Raw genomic sequence first — 14,545 nt, 5'->3', positions numbered from 1 at the left:
CATCACATGGTGACCCTCTCCTTTCTGGTTTCTGTAACTTCGAGGTTCTCTTTATAATGAGTACAATAACCTGGGTTAAGACCCACCCTGGTGCAGTTGGCCACCTATAAATAGGACCTTCCGAGACCCTACAAATAAGTCCTCACCGAGACTCACATCAGCAGGTTGAAACATCCTATTTTTAACAAATGGGTCCACACCCAAGGAACATGGATGAAGATGAAGAAACTATCTTTTCTAGCAGATTTGGTGTGCTAAGCACTGGGCTGTTGCAGGAAGAAGGAAGAAGCAAACTGGATGGGAAACACCTGGATGTTGTAAGTGAAGGAAACCAAGGCTGCCATCTGTCCACATGCGTAGCGTACGTGCTTCCTCCCAATCCTGAAGGGTTTGCTGGGATTTTCACACAGAGAGAAGAACATAGAGCAGGGAATTCTGCTTCCCACCCCCCAGAGGACACTGGGATGTCTGGAGGCATTTTCAGTTGTCACATGTAGGGGTGCTCATGTGACATGTGACTGGAGGCCACAGGCCCTAGTCAACATCCTACAGTGCCAGGACAACCCCGAGGACAAAGTACAACCCAGCCCCAAATGTCAGTGGTGTTGAAGTTTAGAATGAGACTATCTATCTATCTATCTATCTATCTATCTATCTATCTATCTATCGTCTATCTGTCATCTACCTATCCTATCTATAATCTATCTATCCTCTATCTACCTATCTACCTCTATTATCTATCATCTATCTATATATCTGTCTCTTATCTATTTATTTATCAATCATCTATCATCTATTATCTATCTTCTATCCATCACCTATCTCTCTGTCATCTATCATCTATATCTACCATTTATCCATCATCTAGCTAGGTATCTATCATCTATCTATCATCTATCTATCTATCATCTGTCATCTACCTATCCTATCTATCACCTATCCTCTATCTACCTGTCTACCTCTATTATCTATCATCTATCTGACATCTCTCTATGTATCTATCTCTATCTATATATTTATCAATCATCTATCTATCATCTATTATTTATCTATCTTCTATCCATCATCTATCTCTCTATCATCTATCTATCTATATCTATTTGTCATCTATCTATCCATCATCTATCTATGTATCTATCATCTATCTGTCTGTCCATCTATCTACCTAGCCAGCCAGTCATCTACCTACCTACCTACCTACCTATTTATCTATCAATCTACCTATCTATCAGTGTAACTATCCATCCATCTAACTATCCATCCATTCATCTATCAATCATCTGTCATCTACCTTTGGCAGTGATCTGCAATTGGAGGTGATTTCACCCCCCATAGCACTCTAGGCAATATTTGAAAACACTTTTGGGGTCACAACTAGGAAGGTGGTGCCTCTGATATGTAATGCAAGGAACCCAGGGATGCTCCTCAATCCCCTACAATGCCTGGGACAGTCTCATCACCCATAACAACTCAACCCAAGTGTCAATCGTCCTCAGGTGGGAAACTCTGAACTATAATGTCCTAGCATGGAGATCCTATTTGGAGAGGTGCAAAATTTTTAAATCCACTTTTGAATTTAAACTGTGATTTCCTGTTTTGTTTTCTGCCAACTATGGTTTCTTCTTTAAACCTCTAATACTAATCTAATACCTCTAATACTAATGTTACATCATTAGGTGATCATTAAGATTTATTGCAACTTAAATATCCTGTGACAACACATTAGAAAACTGACTTACGTTATTTTCTCTCATGCCTGTTTTTACTTGTAGGTGGCAAAGGCATGGGTGGCTGGGAAGGAGGGATCCGTGTCCCAGGAATATTCCAGTGGCCTGGGGTGCTACCTGCCGGCCGAGTGATTGACAAGCCCACAAGCCTGATGGATGTTTTCCCAACTGTGGTCCATCTGGGAGGCGGCCAGGTGCCCCAGGACAGGTACGCCTTTGATAAGGCTGCCAGGCCCCTAATAACGGAGCATTGTCCTTTCCTTTTTTCACAGGTAAGTGGGGAAAAAAACATACATTAGAACATTTTAAAAACCCTCTTCCTCCAATAGAGTGGAAGAGCATAATTTAAAATACGGGTAGACTATGAACAGAGTTCCTTCTAAAGTCAAAAATGAGGACGTGATATCCTTTCTCAGCCACTGTAGAATATGGTACTAGAGGTTCTTGCTAAAACAACATAAGAAAAGAAAAGTTGTAAGGACTGGAAAGGAATTGGAGAAAACAGAATAGGACTCAGAAGTGATGTGATATGTCTACATAAAAATCCTAGAGAATCTACAGACAAAATATGAAAACTACCATGAGAATTTAGCAAGGTTATTGAATACAAGATTAATAGACAAAGGTCATTGCCATTCATATGCAAGACCAAATGATCAATCTTGTAACTCTCTTGATGCCATTCATAATAGACACACAAACTCTAAGGTTCCAGGAATGAAGTTCTCAAACAACAGGCAAAACTTTGAAGGAGAAGTTTTAAAGCTTCTTTTATCATAGAAATAAATGAGAGTGCCCTGTTCATCGATAGAAGAACTCAGGATGCTAAAGTTGACATTTCATTCTAAATGCACCTATAAATTCAATGTAATTCTAATCCACATTCAATGACTTCATATACATATGTATATTGCAGATGTTGACAAGCGGATATTAAAATCCATGCAGAAGAGTCAATAGTCAACAATCTGAAGAATGAAGGTTTATGAAAATGTAGCCATTTACCATTGTGCTATTGGCTCAGGGATTGCTGGGCAAAAGGAACAAGTTAGAGAGCCTGGGAGAAGGGATTTTGAATCGAATGGAAGTGGTTTTAGAAGAGAGCTCCTGCTTCGAAAATAATTAAGAATTTCCATGTGGAGATGGCAACACGTTCAACTGAGCTCCAGGCTGTTCCAGCATCCAAGCAACTAGCCCAGCCCATATCACCAGAAGTCTCCTTTGCTCTCTCTCCCCAGGATGGTCGATGGGCAGGACCTGATGCCCCTCTTGCAGGGCGACATGCCCCACTCGGGACACGAGTTTCTGTTCCACTATTGCGGCTCACGGATGCATGCAGCTCGCTGGTACCAGCGAGAAGGTGAGTTTGTTCTTGTCCCCATCTCCTCTTCTTCTCACCTCCATGAGCACCTGGCCAGGAGAGCTGCCTCCAGCCTCAACGGGGAAGGATGAGAGTGGGCTACGCAGTGGCCTGGACCGTGCAATCTGGTGACTTTTCCATGGGAATGCAGAGGGTGCAAGATCAGAGGGATCCTTGGGATCCCACAGGTTCCATGTGGGTCCCCATCTGCAGAATCCAACATCAAGACAAGCCTGTGAAAGCCTTTGGGCCAGTGGTGGACTTAACTAGGAGAGACGGTTTACATTCTGGGATGTTCCCTCTGCCCATTCTAGTGATTTAAGGGACAGTATTTCAAATTAGAATATTCCAGAAATATCAGGATATAGGGCAGCTGTGTTCTTCCACTTTTTTTCTTTAAAGAAGGTACCTGGGATAGAACCCAGGACCTCTTATATGGGAAGCAGGTTCTCAGCCACTGAGCTATACCTGCTCCCCTTTCTCCACTTTTGATGCATTTTAAAGCACCATTTGGAAAGCTTTAAAAAAATAAAATCTGGGGAACAGGTATAGCTCATGTGCTTCCCACATGGGAGGTCCCGGGTTCAGTTCCTGGTGCCTCCTAAAAACAAAAAAGTAAGAAAAGAAAACCCAAACAACAAGCAAAATATGGAAAAACTAACATGGGGAACTGATGTGGCTCAGTGGTTGAACTTCCCACATACAAGGACCCAGGTTCAATCCCTGGCCCTGGTACCACAAAAAAATAAATTAAATAAAAAATAAGATCTGACTAGTATTTTCTACTGGGGATATTTAATAAGCCCACTAAACCTGTGTGTCTCTCTACTGTCTGACAAAAAAACACCCAAAACCAAGAGGGTGGGTCATAGCTAATTCTGTGTTTTACATATTTAGGGACCATCAAATTTGTAGGTACATTTTAAAAAAATATTTATTTTTTATTTCTCTCCCCTCCCCCCACCCTCAGTTATCTGCTCTCTGTGTCCATTTGCTGTGTGTTCTTCTGTGACCGCTTCTATCCTTATCAGCAGCACCGGGAATCTATGTTTCTTTTTGTTGCATCATCTTGTTGTGTCAGCTCTCCGTGTGTGCAGTGCCATTCTTGAGCAGGGTGCACTTTCTTTTGTGCTGGGAGGCTCTCCTTAAGGGGCGCACTCCTTGCATATGTGGCTCCCCTATGCAGGGGACACTCCTGCGTGGCACGGCACTCCTTGCACGCATCAGTCTCAGTGTATACTTCTAACAGTGTTGAAACTTAGAGCTGCCTCTGCATGCCCTTCCTACCTCGAGGTACTACAAACTTTTAATATACCAATTTTCTAAAGAATGGGGAAAAATGACATTTCAATAGATGTCATTTGTGATGACTACTATGACTTTTGGCCATTTGTATTCTTCTCTTGTGAACTGCCTGTTCTTGCCACATGTCCGTTTTCCTTTGGGCATGTTTTTCTCCTCCTTGAGGATTTTCAGTTCTGCCCATGGTAGAGTTTTTCATATGTTAATGTGTATCAGAATTGCCCAATATTGTACTGTTGGATTCCAGACAACCAAGAGGTTACATTTACCCTAGGAAATAGGTCCTGGGGTTGATTCACCACCTCCACTCTGAGCAGTCAAAACTCTTCCTGTATTTATTTACTTATTTTTAAAGATTTATTTATTTTATTAACCCCCCCTTCTCTTCCTCCCACCCTGCTGTTTTTACTCTCTGTGTTGTCTTCTCTTCTCATCTTCTCTCCTCTAGGATCCACCGGGATTCAATCCTGGAGACCTCTGATGTGAAGAGGTCAATTGCACCACTGCAGTTCCTGGTTTCTGCTGTGCTTCACCTTGACTCTCTCCTTGTCTCTCTTTTGATGCATCATTGTCTTGCTGTGTGACTCATTTGCATGGGCACTGGCTTGCCATGAGGGCATGATTTCTCTCTTCTTTTTCACCAGGAGGTCCCAGGGATTGAACCCGGGTCCTCCCATATGGTAGGCAGAAGCTCTATCACTTGAGCCACCGCCACTTCCCATGTATTTATTTTAATATTCTAAATAAGTGAGGTGGACGGGAGCTAGATTCCAGATAACTGAAGCATCATGTTTACCCAAGTTAGTAGGTTCTGAGAAAGGCAGGGGGGGCTCACCTGTGGTTGATTCACCACCTTCATTCTGAGCAGTCAAGACTCTTTCTGTATTTATTTTTGATATTCTGGATAAGCAAGTTTGGTAGGAGCCAGATTCCAGATAATGGAGGCATCACATTTACCTGGGTTAGTAGGCTCTAAGGAAAGCTGGGGGGGGGGTGGTGGGGGAGTGGAGGCTCACCTATGGTTGATTCACCACCTCCATCCCGAGCAGTCAAAACGTCCTGTGTGTCTTTTTAATATTCTGGATAAGTGAGGTTGGTGGGAGATGGATTCCAGATAACTGAGACATTGCATTTACCCTGAATTTAGTCGACGGCCATGCATTGCTGCCTCATGGGGACGGCGTCAAAACAGGGCATGGGCTCGGCCCTGACGCTGCCCTGGTGGAGATGCATGAGCATGGGCTTGTGTTTCAGAGCAGGAATTGCTATCAGAGGGATGGGTCCTGGGAAAGCCTGCTGGACATACCCTCCTCACAACAGAGAAAGCCATAGTAGATGCTGCTCAGATTCCTAGAGGACAACAAAGCCAGCAGGGACTGGGGAGGCACTAGCAGGAGCCAGCGTTTGGACTTGGGGACATTATTCGTAGCTCTTGGATGAGCAGCTCCCTCACTCAGAAATGAGACGATTTCAAGGTAATGAGAGATCCAATTCATTTATCAAATGCAGGCAACTGATCGTTTTTCAACTACCAACACCTTCCTGAGGCAGTGTAATTCCCAAGATGCTTTTTGGATAGTCAATTCTCATTCTTGGCAGTAGTTATGCTCTGTTACGTCTCCATGAATGCTGAATTAGCGAACCCCAAAAATTGCTTCCACGGGAAGTCAGGGAGAGGTTCCTGAAACCTCAGTTACATTTTCGTCAACCAGTCAATCCATAAGCTTGTTTTGTCTGTGTTTCTGTTTAAACACACCTGGTTTAATTTATGTTAAATCTGTGTCTGACATATTTAATCTGATTTAATATATATTGCCGATCCGTTGACTTTGAATTCATGGTCAACAGTGCTTCACAGACTTCTCCCTCTTGGGAACACTAGACACTACTTTGGCACTACACTCAGGGTCTTTATAAACAGCAAAATCACCCACAAAAGCATAAAAATGTGAAAAATGCAGCACTGAGTTGAACCATGAAATTTCGCTTGTTTATGACCTGAGAGCTGAATGACATCCCCTTGTTTGGCCTCACCTGGGAACGTGCACATCGGGAGATTTGCACATGTCCATAAATAACCACAAAAGGGCACGAGTACTGATTCTGGGGTTACCAACAAGTTTTATCAAGTGGGCAAATTTGCAAATACAGACTCTGTGATTAATGAGGGTTGACTGTACTTATTATGTGGAATAGCACAGAGGTCGTGGTAAGCGCCGTGAGCAAGGCCACAGAGTGTTCTCCATGTTGCCTGGCATCATGCAGTGATGGGTCCAGAGCAGGCTTAGGTGGGAGACCCAGAAGGGACCACTGGGGATCCCAGGCTGCAGGGAGGCATTTAGGCTGGTCTTGACCAGGAGATAAGGCAAAAGTGTGCCTTAGTCTGCCCAGCTGCTATGACAAATAGCACCCAATGGACTGGTTTAAACAACAGCATTTATTGGCTTAGTTTGCTACAGGGCTGCCAATGCAAAGTGCCAGAAATGTGTTGGCTTTTAAAGCAGGGATTTATCGGGGGTAAAATCTTACACAGTTCCGAGTCTGTGAAATGTCCACATCAAGGCACTATCAGAGATGATTTCCCACCAAAGTCAGCTGCCACGTGGCAAAGCAAGATGGCGGCTGATCTCTGCTGAGGTCTCTGCCTTTTCCTCCAGAATCGACCATCTCCTGGAGCTCAGCTCAGGGCAACCAGACATAGGGTTTGTCTTTTATCAGGCCTCCTCTCTCAGCCTCTGCTGCTCTACTTTCTTCCCAAATTCAGTTGCAATCTCTCAGGCTTATCTCTTCCTGGACATCAGCTCCTTGAGCCTCCTGGAGATTTTCTCGTTGAACTCAGCTGTGGGTGAGCCTGGAGGTCTTTCTGTTTCATGGAAAGAAAAAAAAATATGGCAATTTCCTTTTTCCCTGCCTCTCTCTCTCTGTCTTCATTTATATCAGACCCAAGAAGAAGAGACAGAGACTCAACCTGAGTCACACCTCACTGATGTAATCCAATCAAAAGGGTCTCACACCCACAGGAAAGGATTCATTCAAAAACATGATCTCTCTTTTTGAGGGGATTCATAGAAGAATTTCAAACTGTCCCAGATGCTGAAAGTCCAAAACCAAGATGTCAGCCAGGCCATGCTTTCTCCTGTGCTCAGCAGTCCTTCATCACATGGCAATGTCCTTGGTTTCCTCCACTGTGGTTTTCTCTGATTCATGGATCCTAATCTCTTCTGTTTATTAAAAAAAGTCATAAAGATTAAGGTCCACCCTGATTCAGCTGGGCTCTACCTAAATGGGATTGTAGAAGAACCTATTCACAAACAAGTCCACACCTCAACTGATAATAGCATCTTCACAAGGTCCTGTTTACCATGGGGTCACATCACAGGAATGTGGATTAAGATTATGAGCGTGAACGGAGTGGGTGTAGCTCAAGTAATTACACCTGCTTCCCATGGAAAAGGTCCTGGGTTTGATCCCTGGTACTGCCTTAAAACAAATGAAAAAAACCTTATCAGTGAGCAGATGGAGCTAAGTGGTTGAGTGCCTACATCCCATGGACAAAGTCTTGGGCTCAATCCCCAGGACCTCCTAAAAAAAGAAGAGAGATTAAGAGCATGTCTTTCTATTGGGATACATGACTCAATCCACCACAGGGGGCTTTGCTTGAATTTGGGGGTGATCCCAGCAGCTCATCTTGTATCTACCATTCAAAGAGTGGTTTTCCCAGCAGCAGGGAGAGAATGCCCACAAAAATTCCACACCTGCCTCATCCCAAGTTGGATCTCACAGGCTACTTGCGTTCTCCACCAGGTGGCCGGCTATGGAAGGCTCACTTCGAGACACCCACCTTCTTCCCAGAAGGTTCCGTGGGCTGCCACACGGAGGATGGCTTATGCCCGTGCCACAATGGTGTGGTCCGCCATGATCCTCCATTGCTCTTCGAACTCTCCACTGACCCCTCGGAGGCCAAGCCCCTGTCCCCCGCCCTGGAGCCCTCGTTTCACTCCGTGGTCAGCCGCATCAAGGAGGCCATGTGGGAGCACCGAAAGACCCTCACCCCCGTCCCCCAACAGCTCTCAGGCCCAGGCAACGTGTGGAACCCGTGGCTTCAGCCGTGCTGTGGCACCTTCCCATTCTGCGGGTGCCAGGAGAGCCCCTGCCCACATGCCGAGCTGTGAAGGCAGCAGGGCAGTCAGAGGAAGGACGGGGAGAGGGACAGAGGGTCTCCAGTCTCTGACCCACCTGCTTGTTCACGCCCTTACTCATTGACCTACAATTCTTTGGGCTGCCAAAGTATTGCAAATTGGGTGGTTTGAATCTAGAAGAATTTATTGTCTCGCCAATCTGGGTGCCACAAGTCCAAAACCAAGGTCTGTGCAGAGTTGCATTCTTCCCAAAGCGGGGGCTCTTAACCAGGGGACCATGGATGCCCAAGTGATCCATGGAAAGATTTCATGGGGTCTGTGAGCTTGAATTGAAAAAAATCAACTTGATTAGGTGTCCAACATGCTATGCATGCTGCCTTGTTAAGGACTACACCACAGTTTAATGTTCTTATTCAAGATAACAACAGTCTGCACATTGACATGGCTTTAAAAAATAAAATTTAACTTTCCTATATTTTTCAGGTATTGGGCTATCATTGAATGTGTTAAGAAAGAAGCACATACATATAGTCTTTTATCATATGTGTTTCCTTATTTTTATAGCTGTATTTCGCTCTATGGAACTGATTTCCTTTGCAATTTTATTTTATGCGTTGAAAAAATTATTCCTGTAGGGACATGTTGGTGCAGGTGTGATGTATTTATTAAATAATACACAGTATAGCATGGATTTAGTGTGATTTTTATTTTAATGTAGCATGTCCTCAGGGTAATGGATAACTGCCTGCAAAAGGGTTGGTAATGTATAGTTGGTGCTGGAGTTGGTAGGTTTATACCCAAAAGACTTGAATCTCTGGACTGTCCATGTGCCAGCTGGGTCCTGAGCCTCAGTGGAGTTGCAACATCTACTCCCCAGTTCATTGGACTCACCCAAGACAACTAACAAGGAGGTGAGAATGGACAACCACCACACCAGGGAACCAAGAGGGAGTCTACAACTGCAAGTAAGAGAGCCCCATGCATCAGCCATGTGGGATCAAGGTCCCCTCTCAATGAGAGGTAGAGTGGGCATCACTTTCCCAGAGTCCTCAGGATTGGGGAATAAATTATGAACTAGAGTGGACTTACTGGTATTCTACTATAGAATTATTGTGACTCTAGCAATGGAAGAAATTATATCATTGATGTAGAGACAGTGGCCATGGAAGTTGCTGAAGGCAGGGAGAGGGAGAAAGAGGTGTGATGTGGGGGCATTTTCAGCACTTGGAATTGTCCTGAATGATATTACTGTGACAGATGCAGGACATTATATATCCTGCCATAATGTACCGAATTGAGTGGGAGAGAGTGCCAACTACAATGTAAATTACAACCCATGCTGCACAGCAGTGCTCCAAAATGTTTATCAAATGCAATGAATGTGCCATGCTAATGAAAGAAGTTGTTAATGTGGGGAAGCGTGGGAGGCGTGGGAAGTGGGGCATATGGCAATCCCCTCTATTGTTTTTTGTAACATTTTATATATCATCTAAGTATCTTTTAAAAATAAACAAAAAATATATATATTTTTAAAAAGGCTGGTAAGGATGGCAGAGGTGGTTTTATGATGCCATGGGAGAACTCGAATTTCTAAATGTTTGCCAAAAATGAACAGAGGTTGAACCGTGTTAGGGTATCGAGTATTGAAACTATGGGAAACTATGGGAAAATGCAATTTTGAATATTCCTAAAATGTAATTTAAAGACAGGCTGATGGTGAGTGTCATAAAACTATCTGCTGGTACATTCTGAGATGGAGTCCATGGTTTCCACCTGAATGGCCAAGGGGTCCATGGAACAAAAATGATGAAAAAGCCCTGCTCCAAAGGTTCCAGAGGAGGCCCCTCTTCCAGCTTCTGGTGTCCCCAGGAGGTCGTTGGCTTGTGGCCACATCACTTCAAGAGCTGCTTTGTCTTCACTTGGCCTCTTCTGTGTATTTGTGACTCTTCCTACAAGGACACCAGTCATATTGGATTAAGACAGCCTCCTCCAGGCTGCCCTCCCCTTAAGCTCATCTTCCAAGACCCTATTTCCACCTATTTTCATGGGTCCAGGGGTTAGGACTTGATCATATCTTCTGGAAAGATATTTCCCCCCTATTCAACCCACAATACCAATTTCCCACCATTTTCTGGCTACATTTTTTTAAATACAAAGTTTGCCCAATTGGTTGCATTCCATCTGCTTATATCAAAAATGTTCCCTTTTGAAAACAAAAAAAAAGGGAGCCCCTAGCACAGAAAAAATATCAAGGACCAAGGAAAGAAGCAAAATTTAGAAAATTTCCAGAAAAATGAAAAACAAGCCATTGAATTCTCCAGTTGTGGGCTACTGACAATCCAAGGGAAAAGTAGAGAAATGTGAGATTATGGGAAATGAGATGTCATACATGGGGGGTGGGGAGGAAGAGACAGAAATTAAACCCTTCAATAGCTTAAGAGGATTGAGAGGGTCACCCAGGGTCTCCTCACTGGCTTTCTCATACCCCCTCACCTTTGTCTGCCTCCCACCCCCTTTTATCCATCTCCCCCTCTGCAGATATGACTGAATTCAATCAAGTATCCTAGACATCCCCACCCAGCCTCACAGTTCCGTTCTGAGTCAAGAAATGTTGTAGGAAATCCACAATTGAAACAAATAACTAGGGAACCTCCTTTCAAGGTGATTGTGTGTCAGAAGTCATGCTTGTAGCACCAGGAGCATTCACCCAGGATAGATAAAAGGTGTGCTCAGGTGTTTTTATCCTAGAATAAAACTCTGGGCAGCATTTTGTCAATCGAGCCCTCCAGGGTTTGCAGTCAGCATGGGGCATGTCCTTCTGGACTATGGGCTGTCCTTCACAAAAGCAAATCTCCACCTTGTCCAGGCTCCATCTCCCCTCTTCTCACTCCATCCAATCTCATTGAATTCAGAAAGATTTAAATCACACAAAATGTTTTCTCTGATCACAGTGGAATGAAACTGGAAATCTGCAAGGGCCAGAGACCCAGATTAGGCAACAAGATTTGGAAGTTAAGCAATACACTCTTAGACAAACAGTGGGTCAAGGAGGAAACCTCAAAAGAAATCTGTAACTACCTTGAAACTAATAAAAATGACAACACAATATATCAGTACTTATGGGATTCAATGAGAATTTCTCTGTGGCCTAGGATGTGGTCTATCTTGGAGAATGATCCATGTGTGCTTGAGAAGAATGTATATCCTGCTGCCTTTGGGTGTAGTATCCTGTAAATGTCTATTAGTTCCAGATCCTCTAATATATTATTCAAAGTTGTTTTTTAATTGATTCTCTGTTGAGATGTTCTCTCTAAAGGTGATAATGGTGTATGAAAGTCCCTCACTCTAACTGTAGAGGCATCTATTTCTCCACTTAGTTTTTCCATTGTTTGCCTAAGATATTTGAAGTGCCCTGATTAGGTGAATAAATGTTTAGAATTGCTCTTTCTTCTTGAAAGATTACCCCTTTTATAAATATGTAGCATCCGTCTTTGTCTTTCAAAAGAGTTTACATTTAAAGTGTATTTTGTCCAATATTGGTATATTTACTCCTGCCCTTTTATGATTATTATTTGCTTGTTAGATTGTTTTTCAGCCATTCACTTTCAACCTCCTTGAATCCCTGGATCTAAGGTGGGTTCCTTGTAGACAGCATATAGATGGGTCATATTTCCTTATCCAATCTGCCAATCTGTGTCTCTTGACAGGTGAATTTAATTCATTAACATTCAGTGTTATTACTGTCAAAGAATTACTTACGTTAGCCGTGTTTGTTTTTTTTTTTTTTTTGGATTTGTCTATACCATATGTTGTTTTTATTTCTCTTTTTGTCTTTTTGGTTGTTCTTACACTCTCCTCCAACTCTGTCTCTCCAGCTTTTTCTTTCCCCCTGCAGAGCTCCCTTTAGTATTTCTTGAAGGGCAGGTTTCTCATTGACATACTCTCTTAGTTTCTGTTTATCTGTAAATATTTTGAACTCTCCATCATTTAATAATGCCAGCTTTGTGGGATAGAGTATTCCTGCCTGTAAATATTTTTCTTTTAGCACCTTAACTATGTCATATCACTGCCTTCTTGGCTCCATGGTTTCAGATGAGAAATCAGCATTTAATCTTATTGAGCTTCCCTTGTATGTGATGGTTCTCTTTTCTCTTGCTGCCTTGAGTTTTCTCCCTTTTCTTGAGCATTGGATAATTTGACAAGTATATGTCTTGGGGTTAACTGCTTGGGATTTATACTGTTTGGATGTGCTGCACTTCCTGGATGTGTACATCCATCTCCTTCAAAAGGTCTGGGAAGTTTTTAGCCATAATTTCCTCCAACAAAACGTCTGCCCCCTTTTCCTTCTCTTCTCCTTTTAAGTTGCCTAAAATGTGTATTTCGGTCATTTTGTATTGTCATTCAAATCCCTAAGGCCCTGCTGGTTTTTTTCCTATCCTTTTATAAATCATCTACAATCTATTTGAGTTCAGATGTACTGTCTTTCGCATCACTAATTCTTTCCTCTGCTTCTGCAAATATGCTCTTATTTGCTAAGAGTGTTTGATTTCTTAAATTGTGCCATTCTCACCATGATATCTGTTATCATTTTGTGTATGTTTACAACTTCTTCAGTATGCTCTCCAAATGTTTTCTTAATATCTTTAAACTCTTCCTTCACTTCATTAAGTTGGTCCATGATATTTGTTTCAATTATTTCTTTGATGTTCTGCTCCTCTTCCTGGTTTTTAATTTTTTCGTCATACTGGGCCACGTCTTTTGACTATTTGTATGGCTTGTAATTATTGTTGTTGTCTGGTCATCATTTTCTCTTGATGGGCTTGTTCAGTTGAGTAGCTTCTCCCTCTAGGCTTGGGTTTTTTAGGTGTTGTTTTTGTGTGTGTTTTAAGTTTGCTCTTGGACACTTTGTTCTTCTTATTTTATTTCCTTGTTGTTGTCTAAGTTACCTTGAAGGAAAAAGATTAGGGCCAAAGAAAGCAAAAGAGGTAAGAAAAGAAAAAGTATAATAATAGTATTGATAGTAAACATTAGCAGATGAACTGTATAAGACCTAGGAGAATAAATATTAAACTCATTTGAACACTGTATAATTATAGGAATAAGACTGTGCAGTACTGACAATGAAATGGAAAACTGAATATTGAGAAGAATATAGTTTGAGTTAAAAGGTGTGTTGCACAGAAATAGTTAATTGCCTGGCTCCACGTTCTCCCAGACATAACCCACAGAAGTTGGGTAAATCAGCCTGCCTCAGCAGATTCAGCTCTCCCCTCTTCCTGATTTCTCCTCAAGTCAGCTGATATGCTCCTCAAAGCTCAAAAAGTGGGGTCCAGACCATTGAACCTGCACTTAAAGGACTCCTCTCCACCTTTTACCAGAATCCCCCCACTCTTGTAATTTTTCCCCTCTGGCTGTGTGATTGGCAAGGTTCGGGAAAGCTGTGGCTTCTTCCACTGGGGGAGGGGCAGAAACCCACGGTTTTACCTTGGTATAGCTCTCTCTTCGTCATGCTCTCTCTGGTTCGATGTCCAGCAGCCTCCCGCTTTGTGGCTTCCTAAAACAGCTGACTTAGGCAGGATTGTCCCCACTCAGCTGTTTTATTGTAGGAGTGATGATATGGGTGCACTTACTCTGGTGCCATCTTGCCAACAAAAAGGTTTCTAATGACTTATTTTGAATGCAAATATTACATAAACTACATGGGCTAGCCCAACAAACTGTAGAGTAAGTGCTGCAACTCTAGTTGCCTCCAAGTTCAGCAAAATGTACCCACTCCATGTACATCTGTGAGGAGCAGTTCAGTTGCTTCTCATTGGAATTAAGGAAATATTTACTACAATAAAAGTTTCACTGGCCGAAGTCAGGTACACATGGTACAAAAAGATCGCCCATGGCTTTTGATAAGGTTAAAGTAATTGTGTATTATTGCTTAGAAAATGAAGTAGTGTAAAAATCTTAAAAGAATAAATCAATGGTTTATATTCAGAAAAAGAATCAATGGTGTTAGAACAATTGAA

The 14,545-nt window shown here is 42.6% G+C and overlaps 1 protein-coding gene across 2 annotated transcripts in view; it reads left to right on the top strand.

Annotated features, from left to right (window-relative positions):
• Window positions 1–9,210, top strand: part of LOC101433208 (arylsulfatase H-like) — a 32,003-nt gene extending 22,793 nt beyond the window's left edge. For both annotated transcript variants that reach the window (XM_058290912.1, XM_071213201.1), the window contains 3 exons: window positions 1,773–1,935; window positions 2,966–3,087; window positions 8,194–9,210. In XM_058290912.1, coding sequence (XP_058146895.1) covers window positions 1,773–1,935; window positions 2,966–3,087; window positions 8,194–8,561 — 653 coding nt within the window. In that variant the 3' untranslated portion in view covers window positions 8,562–9,210. The remainder of the gene's footprint in view (window positions 1–1,772; window positions 1,936–2,965; window positions 3,088–8,193) is intronic.
• The last annotated feature ends 5,335 nt before the right edge of the window (window positions 9,211–14,545 follow it).

This window comes from Dasypus novemcinctus, chromosome X (assembly GCF_030445035.2).
Source record: "Dasypus novemcinctus isolate mDasNov1 chromosome X, mDasNov1.1.hap2, whole genome shotgun sequence".
NCBI classification, from domain to species: Eukaryota; Metazoa; Chordata; class Mammalia; order Cingulata; family Dasypodidae; genus Dasypus; species Dasypus novemcinctus.
Note: the sequence above shows the minus strand (reverse complement) of the source record. Positions and strands in the feature narration are given on the sequence as shown.